Below are 16,083 nucleotides of genomic sequence, written 5' to 3' on the forward strand. Positions count from 1 at the left end.
GTAGCAGTACGAGTTATTGTAACTGACTGTAAAAAGTCAGCACAAGGAAAATAAACTCCACCTAAACTTGGTTTATATCTGACCCAGACAGACTGCAGGTCATAACTTCTTACCTGAAGTTCAGTTCACCTGACACTCGGACCGGCGGCCGCCTCGGGTCTCTGCTCCTCCCGCCTCCCCTTTCCCTCATCCACCTGCTGCCTCTGTGGAAGCTCCGCCATAGCCACCACCAAACAACTGACTTATTTTTACACATCGACCAGCATCCGGCCAATCCACCACCTTCCATCGTTTATACCGTTACAAAAAAATAAAAAGAATCATCAGCCCATAAAAATGAAAAATCACCATCAGTATGCCCGATGGCCAGTCCAGCTATGATCGTGCCATCAGTTAACCCTTCACGTGGCAGCTGTGACACGCGTGCCCAGGGTTGCCGACCCCTGCTCTAAAGCATCTGATTTGGATTCCTGAGATCAAATATATTTTCCTTTGGGTTTGTTTTCTTCCCATTTGTGGCTTTAATGTAGTGTTACATCCTGTTTGTTTGCTTCCATCTGTATACATGTCCAGATTCACTGTTATGTTTCTATTCTTACATTGCTGTGTGATCACTGTTCCCTCTGCTGACTGATGTGACCTTTTGTATCTCACACTGATACTTGTCATATTTGTATCTGCACCTAAAAGATAAAAAGTTTTCCACGCTAAAACACAGCTCCACCTCCTGCAGTTCTCCCTCTGAACCACTAGATGTCTCTGTTATCTAAATGAAGACGTGCAGCACAGCAACCACAGCAGCGCTCAGATCACACGTGTCCTGTTATTATGTATAAAAGCATGAAACAGGTGAGACAGGTGGGATCAATATTAATGTTGTGGAAATATATGAAAAAGCAACAGAAGAGTGAAAACATTTCGTGTTTCTAGAAAGATCTTTCAGCTCACAGCTGCTCACAGACTGTATTTACAAGTGACAAACTGCAACTCTACAGTACATCTACAGTATATATCAAATATATTCTGTATTCAAATCTATTGAGTGATGTTTGAAAGTCTTTCCAGGTGAGTTTGATCCAGGAGGGTCTGAAGCCAGAGTCAGACAGAGACTGTGCAGAGACTGTAGAAGGACAGAGCAGCAGCAGAGCAGTCCAGATACACTGATGATCCTCTGTCAGATCCAGAGGGACACACAGGGATGATGCTGGACTCTACATTGTGTCTGACAGTGGAGCTGTTCTCAGAACAGTTCACTCTGCAGCACTGACAGTCATCTGCACTTCTTCTCATTCCTCTGTCAGTCACTGCTGGATGAAGCTCTCCTCTCCACCTCCCAGTAACATGGCCCAGTCAGAGCGTCTCTACACACAAGCTGCTGCTGCTTCAACCTCTCTGGATCATCAGGACACAGCTCCTCCTCTCTCAGCACACACACCGTCCTGTTTACCATCATCAGCTCCACCTGCAGAGAGAAGAAGGAAGAGCAGAGGAGATAAACGAGTGTTTCCAGAGACTCTTCATCAGCTGTCAGTCAGTGATGCAGCACATCCAGTATAAAGAGCAGCAGGGACTTCAGTGCTGGGACTGTACTAGGACTCATTGTTGCTTCACTTTTTCTAATCTTTGGATTTTTATTCAAGTTGATGAAAATGTTTTTCCCTCCTAGTTTGAGTTTGGACTTTCATTCATTAGAAGAACCTTGGTGTGTCCACTCTGAGCTCTGTAGGAACCCCAACAACAAGCCCAACAATCCAGATGGACGGTTCCAGCTGTTAACTGGAGGAATTCCATCCAAACATCTGCTCTCACTAAATTCTTCCTCACCTACAGACCGTGTTCTTCACTGCTTTAAACTTGGAAATGAATGCAGTCATTGGTCTGCGTGCTGCTTTGTTCAGAGAGCTGATTGGCTGTTGACAGTGTTTGATCAGAGCGTGTCAGCCGTTACCATGGTGACCATAAAGGTCAGAAACAGGAAGTGTTTGTGTCCAATCCTGAAGCCTGTCACCATTCTCCTCTCACAGCTTCACTGAGAAGCTGCAGCTTTACAGGAAACACTGGATCTTTGTTTCATACTGACTGTGTTTAGTACAATACTGCTGACAGCACCACCCACTCACTCCATCACTCTACTTACAGCAGAGTCTCCAGTCTGTAGTCTGGACTCTGCTGAAGATCAGACAGCTGCTTCACATCTGGATCCTTCAGGTTGTTTCCCCACAGGTTCAGCTGTCTCAGATGGGAGGGGTTGGACTTCAGTGCTGCTGCCAGATAATCACAGCTGATCTTTGACAAACCACAGCTCTGCAATCTGTATAAAGAATGAAAGATGTAAGTTTATTAGACAAAGTGCTTGAAATCATTCAGTGTTTCATCATCTGTTCAGAGCTGAAGAAGGTTCAGAATGTAGAAGTTTAGAAAATGGAAACTCCAAACAGCTGAAGCCAACAGGAAGCAGCTTCAAACAGGAAACTGTGCAGAGTTTCAGACTATATGTCCTGATGCAGCCAGTTGGATTTTGGAGATTTGAATCTCTGTTCTGTGACTAAGTCCTTGAATCATTTCTTCCAGTTGGTCCAACAAGACAGACTAAGTGTTGGACATGTGTTGTGGCTCCATTAGGGGAGCTTCTAAATGTGATGTGATGGCCCCTCTGGGTCTGTCAGGTCACAGCACTGAAGAGAGCTCAAACTGGGCACACACTTGTTCCAGTCTGGACCAAAGACTCTATACTGGGACTGAGGGACTGCTTTGACTGCACCCACTGGGACTTTTTAAAGGCTCATGTTCTCACTTAGATCATCGATTTCTACTGACATTTCTTTCTGGGAAAAATGGGGATTACTTTGGAAACAGGAAGTATTTTCCCCAATAAGCAGCCCTGGATTAGTAAATCACTCCAACATGTTCTCAGGCAGAAGAAGCTGTCTTGTTATGAGGGAGAGAAGAAAAAGATTGAGGCACAGAAACTTGTTGAAAGAGAGATAAAGCAGCTAAAATCAGGTGTAAAAGTAAAGCAGAGGATGAGCTGAATAAAGGACACTCAAGGCTGGCTTGGAAAGGAATGAAGTCCATGGTGGGGATGCAGGACAAGGAGCAAAGATGAATGTGATGCTGAATCAGCAGAAGACTTGGACTCATTTGATTCCAGCTTTGATATCTTTGATTTCAATGAAGAGCTTTGTGATTGTAGCAAAGGGCTGGTAGCTCTGAGAGTCCCACTGATGAGGTGTTTGTGTGGAAATCTCTTAGTGGGACCAAAGAGAGAAAAAGCCCTGGTCCTGATGCTGTGGGAGGGAAGTGATTGAAGTGTGCTGTGAGGAACTGACTGGGAGATTTTCACACATTTTCCAGTCCTCCTTGGAACAACAGGAAGTTCCCAGCATATGGAAACAAAGGTTAAGTGTCCTATGGCACTCAGTGATGATGGTGCTGTGGCCCCACCACCTCCACCTCTTTGTAAAGGAACTAACTGTAATCTGAAGCTTCAAATGGGACTAAGACTTCCTCCACTAGGTGGCAGTGTCTGATGAGAAAGTGTTAGTGGAGCTGGCCTGGAGTCAGAAACAGGAAGATGCAGGATTTGGGCTGAAATGGGGAAAAGTGGTTCGCACTAGTGCCTTAAAGCAAGAAGGTTGTAGGTTGAAGCTTGTTGGCCTTTCTGTGGAGGTTGGATGTTCTCCCACAGTCCAATGAAATGCTGCTTAGGTTCATTGGTGCTTCTAAATTGGCTGTAGGTGTGGATGTGAGAGAGTGCTTCTCTGTCTCTCTCTGTTGGCCCTGTGATGGACTGCTCACCTGTGCAGGTGGACCACGCCTCTTGCCCTATGACAGCTAGGGCACAGGCTGCAGCCCTGTGAGCCTAAGCTGAATAAACAGTTAGCAAAAATGATCCATAGATGGCCTGAAATCCCCCAGTTAGCAGTTTGGTAGATAGCTATGACATGCTAATCCCATCCAGCAGCTGTATTCTACCTGTAAGCTGATCCCTGCTGAGCCAAAGCACTTTTTCATATACAAATTACAACCTTTAATAGAAACCTATTGGTCAGCATCTTATTAGCCTGCTGTTAGCTTCATTCCACAGAAAACTGAGAGAAACTAACAGAGTTGATAAAGAATAAAGAGAAATGTGCTGATTTAAAGCCTTTGAAGTGCTTCAGATGATCTCTGTCCACTTCTGTCCACTCATTCATTCATGTAAGCTTTCTAATGCAGCTTTGATCTTCACAGTCTGCTTCATGAAACTCATTCTAACCCTGAATGTCAGAGTGTTCCTCCTTCTCTTTCCCATCATTCATGCTGGCAGTGGAGGAGATTTGGATGTTGGACTGTGTTTTGGATGATGTGTGTATGTTTGTGTTGGACTGCTGTCTGTAAAGCAAACGCACATTTTGCTTTGGATTTCAGTGTCAGACAGACTTTAAGGTGGAATGAAGAGTTGGAGAGTTTCACAGTGAATTATCCAGTGGAGGATTTTTCTTCTTCTTTGAAGGTTTGAAATGTGAACATTGTTCTGCTGCAGTCAATGGACTAAACCAGAGAAGAAGAAAACAGACTTTACCATGAAGATCCTCAGTGTGGATCAGTATAATATCAGCCTGATGTCTGCAGTTTAGTGTCAGCACAACTTTCACATCATATTCATCTCAGCACAACTAAAACATGCTGACTGACCTCAGAGTTTCAAGTCCACATCCTGGACTCTCCAGGAAACCACACAGATGCTTCACTCCTGAATCCTGCAGGTTGTAGTTCCTGGTCAGGTCCAGCTCTCTCAGATGGGAGGGGTTGGACTTCAGTGCTGCTGCCAGATAATCACAGCTGATCTCTGACAAACCACAGCCCCTCAATCTGTATAAAGAATGAAAGATGTAAGTTTATTAGACAAAGTGTGAGCTTGAAATCATTCAGTGTTTCATCATCTGTTCAGAGCTGAAGAAGGTTCAGAATGTAGAAGTTTAGAAAATGGAAACTCCAAACAGCTGACAGAGTTCATACGCCTTTGTCAGGGTCAAATTCAAGCAAGACCATGTGAAAATTAAAACACATCATCCTAGGTGAACTTAAACACCTTTGTTCCCCTTTTGTTAAGACATAGAAAAGTACACCACACAAAAATACTGCAAAAGGAAACGGTCGCCTTATATACATAGTGTATAAACTCAAAATGCACATTTCACTTCAAATTAAGATTAAGGCTTTGAACAGATCACATAGTTCAGTTCAACATATAAGACTTTAAGAATGCACAAGCATCTACTTAAAATCTATTTAATTTATCATCCATGATATTATTTTGTACAATTCCAATGTATTTTGTTCATCTCCCTTAAATAAACAGGCAGTCTTAAAGTATGAAATATTCATATACAAACACATATAAATGTGTGTACTGTCTCAGTGGCTGATAGTACCCCACAGGCCTCAGTGTGAGCTTGAAGACATTTATAATGTTTAAGTAGTTTAATGTGCAGGTGCTGACGATAAACACATTTTGAATGAAAGCCGGGGAACTTTGGTAGCACAGAAACAAGTGGCTATTCTTTGTGACTATATGGATCACTCACAATACCATTATTTCACACAAAGGCACCAAATTAATACTCAAAAAAGCTGCAGCAATACACACAAATATAAACAGTACTTGGTGACAACTTTGCTTTTAGCCTTTAACCCTTCTTGACTACTTTTGATGTGGCCTCTATATTTTACCTTTAAAAACAGTTTATCTTGCCAATCTGTTATTTTCTCATTTTGACCAACTGTATCAGCACAATTTATCTAAATTCAGACAAAATTTAAAATACAAGTAGAAAGTGATATTTTGACTGTAAAAACCACACACATGTTTAACGAATCATCTTCATAACTTGAAATGCAAATAGAGATTGTACATTTTTAAAAATACGCACACGTTTTGCAAACAACAAAGTTATATGGTACTATTTACCAAAAAATGCAGCCAAGGCTCAGACGTTTTTCATATAATCATTTCAAACTATTTACAGAACAATCAGGTGTCAAACAATAGTTTGTGTCACTCTAACACATATGAGAACAGCACAGGGATAAACCTGCAGGTCTGACAGCAGGTGTGTCACTCAGCGTTTACACTGCAATCTGCCTTTGTTGGCTTTAAGGCAGCAACTGTGACGATCACTAGTAGAACTGACACACAAAACAACAGCTACACACTAAATACACAAGACAACAAACTAACTTGAGACCAAACACGGTAAACGTCACAAATCTCTCACGTATCAAAACTCTCTCTCTCTTTCGCTCACTCGCTCTCTCTTGCCGGTCACTCCTAAAACTTCCCCCTTTTGCTAAACAACCAAATGTCATGTTTCCATATCATTTTTGATTGGTCGACATGGTACATTTTCCCACCTATAGGGCTTTGGAGCGTGATGTCACGGGAGATGGGCCACGCCCCCTTCCGCCATGACAGTAGGCCAGCCAAAGGATACCATTTCAGCTATGGATCGTACGTGTTGTGTTGTCGGTTGCAACGTTAGATCACACGATCGTGAAGGCAAGAAGCTGGATAACGGGCTCTCTTTTCATCGTTTTCCATCCTGGAGGCAACGTGAGGGATCCCATGTATCCGATATTACTAAACAAAGACGTCAGGCTTGGATTGCAGCGGTGAGACGAGCGGATATCGAGTTCTCTGCAATCCCCAGCTTTTTGTTGGTTTGCTCACGGCATTTTCTTTCCGGTGAGTTCTAAATTAATTCATATCACTCTTGAAAGGCTTTTAGTGTTATTTTCAACGTGCTGCGGTCATAGATAATGAGATAAAACATGCTAATGTGTGATGCTGCAGAACCACATCATGTCGACTGAGTAGCTTATGATTTGGCATTATTGCAGGCAAACCAGCATATGAAATGGATGTAACAAATCCAGACTGGGCACCAACACTGCACATGGGGCATGACGACATACCTGTATCAGACTCGGACCGGCACTCAAGGCGTACGCAACGGAAGCGAAAAAGAGCACCCATCGGAGGTAAACAACCCCCCCCCTCTAAAAACATACTAAATTGCTATCACTGTACACTAATCCGCACATAACTTCCAGATGAATCACACACCTGTCATTGGAATATTGGTGTACATTTACCTTATGTCTAATTTTATCTTACAGGCTTTCGTTATGCAGCTGCAGAGTCTGAAGGTGTGCCCCGTGCAGAAGTGATTGATGAAGATCTGACAGAAGACCAACAGCAAAATCACAATGTCATGGAGGCAGTGGACAGCAGTTGTGTTGGACAAGTGGAGGTTGAGGTACCAGCTGCAAATGTGGATATACTGAAGAAATGTAAACCTTTTAAAATGATGACAGATTACAAACTCTCAGCTGTGTCTGTAATCAAACCTCTGTAACTTTGCTTCACTTCAGCAGCATCAGCTCATGTTCACATGTTGATTCATGGTTTGCTTCAGTTTTTGATGGACTGCAGAATATTTTGAAGGTTATCTGCTATAAAAAGCCAGAACAGGAAAATCTGCTTCATGTGTTTCTGTTTGATCCTCAGTGACTTTGACACAAAGGCCTCTGCTGTGATGATCACACCTCTGATCAAGTCTCACAGTGTCAGCTTTGTTTTTATACATATGGATATGTGCTGATAAATGATCAGAATTATAATATTTCCCACTGTCTGCTGTGTGCCGTGACCTTTGACCTGCTAAAGACAGTCAGCTGTGGATTATTCATTGTTGTGTCTGATACTTAGAACTGTGAGGAAGAACACTACACAGTTAATCAGGGTCCCCTCTCTCTGAATCAGGAAAGGTGGGCAGGCCGCGTGTGGGCCGCGGGCCATACGTTGAGTCTCACTGTTTGAAATGTGAACATTGTTCTGCTGCAGTCAATGGACTAAACCAGAGAAGAAGAAAACAGACTTTACCATGAAGATCCTCAGTGTGGATCAGTATAATATCAGCCTGATGTCTGCAGTTTAGTGTCAGCACAACTTTCACATCATATTCATCTCAGCACAACTAAAACATGCTGACTGACCTCAGAGTTTCAAGTCCACATCCTGGACTCTCCAGGAAACCACACAGATGCTTCACTCCTGAATCCTGCAGCTTGTTTCTTCTCAGGTCCAGCTCTCTCAGATGGGAGGGGTTGGACTTCAGTGCTGCTGCCAGATAATCATAGCTGATCTCTGACAAACCACAGCCCCTCAATCTGTATAAAGAATGAAAGATGTAAGTTTATTAGACAAAGTGTGAGCTTGAAATCATTCAGTGTTTCATCATCTGTTCAGAGCTGAAGAAGGTTCAGAATGTAGAAGTTTAGAAAATGGAAACTCCAAACAGCTGAAGCCAACAGGAAGCAGCTTCAAACAAACACAACAAGAGAAAAAACTCTGAACGTTTCACATTAAAGTTGTACATTTCTCACAAAGCTCAATTATGTGACAGACATTTCATCCCATGTCAGTTTGGCCTCATCCTGGGCCGGATTATCCAGCACACACTCTGACCACAGGCCCAGGGGCCACGCACAGCTGGGCTCCATCCAAGAGACAGGAAACAAACCAACACAATAATAAAAAGCACCATGTGATCTTCTTACATCTTCAAGACAAACATAGTAAAAACATGAGCATATTTGTTTCCTGATAAAATGATGTGACAGGTAGAACAGAGTAAAGTGGTGGTGTTACAGCCTTTCTCCCCTCTGCTGCCGAGGCTGTTAGTCTCTCCCAAACTCAGCTACAGGACTTCCAAATGAATGAAAGCAGAAGAAGTGGCTTTACAAATGAAAGAGGAAGAGGAGAAGAAGAGGAGAGGGAGGCCACCCTGACCATCACTCCAGCTGAAAACATCACACTTCCATTAAAGTTGGTGAGGAAATGTTGAGCAGGATGAGCTGCTGGCTAATCTGGAGGCTGTAGCAGCAGCTCACAGTCACAGTGGGTTTCCACTCATGAAAAAGCTCTGGCTGCTTCATTTCTCATCTCATATCAGAGACTTTAAAGCTTCACTGAAGCTGTACTGTGATGCTTCCATATCCCAGTGAGGCCTCCATAATGATTTCAGCTGTTCTGTACACACACTGTGTGCCCTGTATGGCTCAAAGTCTCTGCAGCCTGTTTTTATCTGCTATCATCAGATCTTCATCATCCTCATTCACATCCCTCACACACTCTACAGCCTCATCAGCACTGACTTCATCTTCACTGACTGATGGAGCACAACATGAACCTGTGGAGGCTGAAACACTGTCCTGTCAAACATCTCCCCGTCACCACTCCACTTCTGTCAGCCTTTAAATGAACCCTGCTCAAGTCTGTCACTTCTGTTTGGAGCCAAAAGGAAAAACTGTTGTTCAGTCGTTTGGAAAGACAACATTTCTGAAAGCACTCAAACTTCTTCACATTTGTCTTCAGACACATCCTGAACATTTAGGAACTAAAGAAAGTTTCAAACATCAATCAAAGACCTGAAATATAGAAAAACAACAACAGCTGCAGTCAGTGAACTCACCTCAGAGTCTCCAGTCGACAGTTTGGACTCTCCAGTCCAGCACACAGAAGCTTCACACCTGAATCCTGGAGGTCTTTATTTCCACTCATGTCCAGCTCTGTCAGATGGGAGGGGTTGGACTTCAGAGCTGAGGCCACAACTTCACAGTGAGACTCTGAGAGTCCACACCGAGTCAGTCTGTGATGATAGAAAATATAAAATGTGTTATTATAAAAGCAGAAAATCTGCATTATAAACACAGACTGAATGTATATGAAGACAAAACAGAGTGAGGTCATAATCTGATGAATCTGCTCTTCACATCTGTGCTTCAGCTCCTCTTACTGTGTTTGACATGACACAACGATTGAGTCTCTCTCAGACCTGCAGACTTTTAATGAGAATCTTTGTTTGGCTTTAATCTGCTTTTGGCTTTTTCATGGATTTCATGGATGATTTGAGTGATTTCCAGCAGGACACTTAAACATGTCAGTGGACGTCCTAAAGAACATATTCACTGATATGAAACGTGTCATTGAACAGGATCAATATCAGTGGAAACATGGTGGAAACAGCTGTGACTGCATGGATGTGACACACTTCAAATCTGTTCTCCACTCTTGGATTTGGGATCCATGGAGCTGCTGCTGAGTCTGTACAATAAAGGAATGGTGTGGAAGGTTGCAGCGTACGGACACAAACACTTTGTGGTTACAATCTGATTTTATTTTCAACATTAAACTACTAACCTACACTGATCAATGATGTTAATGATCACATCTGGACTCACCCAGCCTTTCTGCAGTTCCTCACAGCTGGAATCAGTCTCTGTCGTCCCCGCTCTGATGTGTTGTACTTCAGCAGGTCAAACTCATCCAGAACCTCCTCTGACATCTGCAGCATGAAGGCCAGAGCTGAGCACTGGATCTCAGAGAGTTCCTTCTTTGATCTGTTCTCTGACTTCAGGAACTCTTGGATCTCCTGAAATAATGAGAGGTGGTTCATCTCCATCAGACAGTGGAAGATGTTGATGCTTCTGTCAGGAGAGATTTCATCACTGTTCATCTTCTTCAGGTTGTTGATGACTCTCTGGATGGTTCCTGGACTGATCTCTGTCTGACCCAGCAGACCTACTAAGAGCCTCTGGTTGGACTCCAGACAGAGGCCATGAAGGAAGCGAGCAAACAGGTCCAGGTGGCCATTTTTACTCTGGAGGGATTTCTCCATGCCTTTAGTCAAAAAGACATCCATTGATGGGAAGCTATAAGACTTGAACATGTTCTTAAAAAAAGATCTGTTTTTGTATCCTTCTCGGAAATTCCCTAGAAAACCTTCTATCACCTCTGTCTTCCTGTTGGTGTGACAGTGGAACATGTAGACAGCAGCCAGAAACTCCTGAATGCTCAGATGAACAAAGCAGTAGACTGGTTTCTGGAAGATCACACACTCTCTTTTGAAGATCTCTGTACAAACTCCTGAGTACACCGAGGCCTCTGTCACATCCAGACCACACTGCTCCAGGTCTTCTTGGTAGAACATGATGTTTCCTTTCTCCAGATGTTCAAATGCCAGCCTCCCCAGCTTCAGAAGAACTTCCCTGTCAGCCTCCGTCAGCTCCTGTGGACTCATCTCACGTCCCTCATGGTACTTGTTCTTCTTCCTCTTTGTCTGAACCAGCAGGAAGTGTGAGTACATGTCAGTCAGGGTCTTGGGCAGTTCTCCTCTCTGCTCTGTAGTCAACATGTGCTCCAGAACTGTAGCAGTGATCCAGCAGAAGACTGGGATACTACACATGATGTGGAGGCTCCTGGATGTCTTCATGTGGGAGATGATTCTGCTGGACAGCTCTTCATCACTGAATCTCCTCCTGAAGTACTCCTCCTTCTGGGCGTCAGTGAAGCCTCGTACTTCTGTTAGCCTGTCAACACATGTAGGAGGGATCTGATTGGCTGCTGCGGGTCGGGAAGTTATCCAGACGAGAGCCGAGGGAAGCAGATTCCCCTGGATGAGGTTTGTCAGCAGCTGGCTGACTGATGACTTCTGTGTGACATCAGACAGCAGCTTCCTGTTGGTGAAATCCAATGAAAGTCTGCTTTCATCCAGGCCGTCAAAGATGAACAAAAGCTGAGAGACAGCCAGCTTCTCTGCTGTGACCTTCTGTAATGTTGGATGGAAAACATGGAGCAGCTCCAGAAGACTGTACTGCTCATCTCTGATCAGGTTCAGCTCCCTGAATGAAAGCAGAACCACCACACTGACATGTTGGTTCTCCAAGCCCTCTGCCCAGTCCAGAGTGAACTTCTGCACTGAGAAGGTTTTTCCAACACCAGCCACGCCGTTGGTCAGAACCACTCTGACGGGTCTCTGTTGGTCAGGTAAGGCTTTAAAGATGTCCTGGCACCTGATTGGAGCGTCATGGAGGGCGTCCATCTTGGAAGCTGTCTCCAGCTGCCTCACCTCATGTTGGGTATGAACCTCTTCACTCTGTCCCTCTGTGATGTAGAGCTCAGTGTAGATCCTGTTGAGGAGGGTTCTACTTCCTGTTTCATCACTTCCTTCAGTCACACGTTCACATCTCCTCCTCAGACTGATCTTATGTTCATCTAAAACCTCCTGCAGACCAACATCTGCTGAAAGAAAGAAAAACAATGAGACTAAAGAGAAAGAAAACTCTTCAATGTCTGAACAACACAAGAAGTCCAGTTTTCAGAAATGAGTCCATCAGCAGACAGATGTTCAGTCTTACTTTGTACACAGCTGCTCTGACTGGCTGTCTGCAGTCCAGCTCTGCTTCTGGATCTTTCTCCACACTGTGCAGAAGCTCTGATGGTGACACAGAAAAGTCAAAGTGGAGATACTTCTGTCCACCTTTGATTAGACTCATTATAAAAAGGAAAACAAAGTTTGAACACAGTCATGTTTCCAGTTCACTGACTTACATTTATTCCATGGACACTCACTCTAACCTGAAGCACAGCTACAACCCAACATTGTTGAGGCCTCATCTCCTCCTTTCCTGACTGTAGAGGTTAAATATGCAACAACCAACAAATAAAAGAATTTGGTTCATTTCAAAGAAATTCACACGGTGACCAAGTAAAGTAACCGTAGTAAAGGAGACAACATCCCGTTGATGGTGGGATTATTTGAAAGATTTGCTTTAGTCACGTCACCAAATGCAGTTGAACCACCCGTGGATCCATGTTTGACCATTCTACCACTCTGAGCTCTGCTTTTGAATCATTTTATTATTATCATCATTCATTTATTCATTCTTTGGAGGGGGGCTATTTCCTAATGCCGCCCTAATAAGCTGATGTTCAAGGGGAAATATAACAGAAACTCTTTCAGTGTTATTCATTAATAAATTAACAGATAAACTGTGAAGAAGAAAAAAACTGAGATTTAAAGGAGAGAGTGAGAAACTTGATCATCCATCCTCATAATACATGTTTATCAGTATCTGCTGTGACCATACTGCAGTAATAACTACAAGTCTACATTTCTGTGACTGTTGATCAATCACAGCAGGAATCTGAGCTCATCTCTGCACACAGAGCAGCTTCAGCTCTGGGATAAACTGCTCGCTTCACGTCCTTCTCAGCTCACAGACACTCATCCTGATATTTTCCTTTAACATTTGATGGTATAATTCATCTGAGTTTACACTTTATCTGCATAAATACAGAAAAACAGACCCAAACACCAGAAACCATCAGTTTCACCATGTAGAATATATTGTTGTTTCCTTGCTTTTAATTCAGAGAAAAACTCTGATTTGGATTTTCTCTGTTCTCTTTGCCACAGCCCATCCCAGCAGCAGCTGAAGCAGCTGACTGTCACAACACTGAATAACACTTTAGGAGGAATTTCAGAGGTCAGTAAAGCTCCAGTTTCAACATCAGTTAATTAATCATAGTTCATCATAAATGTTAACCTGGCTGGCACACATGTTAATGTTAGCCATTTAAATATTAGCAGTTAGCTGAGGCCACAAGAAGAAGAGGCCCTAGAAGAACAATGGATGATAAGATTAGATTTTCAAGACTAGGCAGAGACGTGTTTTCCTTTACTGTCTCTTACAGAGGAGGGAGCAGATACCAGACGAGGCCACGGAGGTACGGGGAGGATTCGCAGCAGACAGCAAGACTGCCACGTCCATGCGAGAGAGCGATGGCTACGATAATCTCTGTTTTTGTCTCCCTGTATAATGTTGTACAGCCCATGTGAGGGTTATCCTCTCTGTGAACCAGATGCTTGATTTCACACAGAGGTCCACCAACTGAATTTGATCAGTTATGGAACGATTTACCTCGACAGGCTCCTTCACTCGCTGCTTTTAAACCTCCTTTAAAACACACTTTTACTCCCTGACCTTTGACCCAGTGTGACATGTTGACTCACTACCTCAGACAGCTTAAAAATAGTCTTTTTGTTTTTTGGTGCTGCCGAAAAGAACCGTAAAATATCTGTCCTATATACAGTTATGTTCATATATTTTTGTGCTACATCAGGAAACTCAAAAACATAGTTTGTAATATTTTAATCCTTATTTTTAAAACTGTTTTTGTCATTTTTCTTCTCCCATTGCATCAAAATCATTATTTACACTGAATAAATGAGTCAGCAGCTCTCTTACATTGTTGCTGCAGGTTCATTACTGAACCTTAGAGGTTCTTCTTTGGACCAGTCACTCCTCACAGACACACAGCTGGATGCTGCAGATCCTGCTCCATCCTCTTCCTCCATCTTCTTGATGTCAGGGTGGAGTTAGTCTGAGAGGTAAACACACACACTCAGAGGTGCTGTTGTACTGGAAGCATCACACTGACGGGTTTCTAAAGTTCTCATTGATCATTTCATGGAGTTTCTGTGGTAAACACTGTCCTGTGACGTATGTGTTATGGTGAGGGTCATGAGGGCTAACCAGCCCCACTCCTTACTCCTCATATTTCAGCCTGAAGCACAATAACAGCCTAAACCTAACCAGGAGGCTGTAACCTCAAAGGGACTTCATGGTTAGAAATAAAGGTTCAATGAAATGAAGCAGATCATAAAAACATGAGTTCCAACTTTAAAAGAAGCATCCACACGATGACGGCACAGCAGAGGAGCACTTTCTCTAACACACTGATTCAGTTCCACTGACACAAGGACACACACAGGAAGGCACACACACACAAGCCTTTATAAGAAACAACACAATCATCTGCGCTTGACTTGTCAATCCAAGTCCTTAGCCCATGAGCCCGCGGTATCACACCACAGATATTCCCTTACTTTGAAAAAATAAAGACAGTTTTCAGAACAGACCTGATGTTTATGCTACAGCCTGTTTACCAATATAATCAATATCAGATATCAGAGCAACAGAAACCTCGGTGATCAGGACGCTGGGACTGAGAACAGGAAGTGGCTCAAACGTCACAGTTTCATAACGTCACCCTGAACTCCACTCACGGAGTTTCTGTCGCCATTGTAGTTTTTAAAGTCCCGTGATAAAGGCGGGTCTTTCTGTGAATCCGCACGCTCATTGGCTAATAACTTGAGATTGACACATCGTTATCCAATGAGCGTGCGGGAACTTCCGACATAAAGTTGTTTCCTTTGAAAAACCAAAGTCTGATTATTTTTGCCTCCACTGACGGAGCCTGTTGTTCCCGCCACAGAGACACAGTAATGTCAGAGCGGTGTTAACACTCACCCTGCCTCAGCACAGCTCTCACTCTCCTCCTGCTCTCTCACACTAAACGGAGGCTCAGCTAAACTCACTTCCTCTCTACTTACAGGAAACCAGCGCTCAGAGGAGCCGACCGGCCTCACATTTCACCCACAGACACGAACAGCGTGGAATTATTTTATGTCATAAGAAGAAACACATTCATGTTAACACTCACCTGCCTCACCTCCACCTGCCTCCTCCTGCTGCTCTGAACGGAGGCTCAATACTTTCACTTTCACTGCTGCTCCCTAAACACAGAGGATGCTGGGACTTGTAGTTGTTTCCTTGCTGTGCGGTCTTCCTCTTTGTTTGTTTGTGTTTGTGTTCAAGATATTTCGATCATGTGAACATAGGGTTGCCAACTCCATGAGAAATAAATAAGGGACACCTCGTGGCCAGGGCCGGGCGACCCAGTTGTCTTCACCCTTCCCAGTGTGGTGAATTTTTTAGCTCTTTTTTTGTGTGTGAAATTATTTTTTTAACCATTTGACTTGAATTTGATTTAAGTAGATGCATATTCTTTGTGATATGAACACATGAAAATCATTTAGCCATTTATTTTTAGCTCAAAATGACAACATTAACACAGTAAAACAGGTCTCTTTCTTAAACAGAAGCCTGTCATGCTTAACTCTTGAGAATAAAAGTAAATCTTTCTTTAAAAGAACTCTGTCGTGCTTAATTTAAAATTATATAAATTAATAGAAAACAATAGAAAGAAAAATATTCTTGTAACAGTGCACATTTAGTGCATTTAGTGCAATTGGCTTCAGTTGAGGTATTATTTCAGCTTTTCTAAAGCTAATCAGCTGCTCCTGTTTGTAAACCCGCTTGTTCCCATGATTACGCATCATAACTCATCAT

The 16,083-nt window shown here is 43.2% G+C and overlaps 2 protein-coding genes across 3 annotated transcripts in view; both read right to left on the reverse strand.

Moving 5' to 3' along the window:
* The window catches only part of LOC146577568 (NLR family CARD domain-containing protein 3-like), a 94,984-nt gene that overhangs the window by 42,597 nt on the left and 36,304 nt on the right, over positions 1-16,083 (reverse strand). The window lies entirely within an intron of this gene.
* On the reverse strand, positions 4,659-15,427 carry LOC146577571 (protein NLRC3-like). The gene is made up of 7 exons (XM_085268243.1): positions 15,395-15,427; positions 14,137-14,272; positions 12,244-12,320; positions 10,288-12,127; positions 9,519-9,695; positions 8,041-8,214; positions 4,659-4,854 (listed from the first exon to the last, which is right to left on the reverse strand). Exons 2-7 carry the CDS (start codon positions 14,244-14,246, stop codon positions 4,659-4,661), a joined length of 2,574 nt encoding a protein of 857 aa, XP_085124369.1. The 5' UTR covers positions 14,247-14,272; positions 15,395-15,427.

This window comes from Mchenga conophoros, linkage group LG3 (genome assembly GCF_057382185.1).
Source record: "Mchenga conophoros isolate Kocher_MC1m ecotype Shallow Benthic linkage group LG3, M_conophoros_male_GT1.1, whole genome shotgun sequence".
Lineage (NCBI taxonomy): Eukaryota > Metazoa > Chordata > Actinopteri > Cichliformes > Cichlidae > Mchenga > Mchenga conophoros.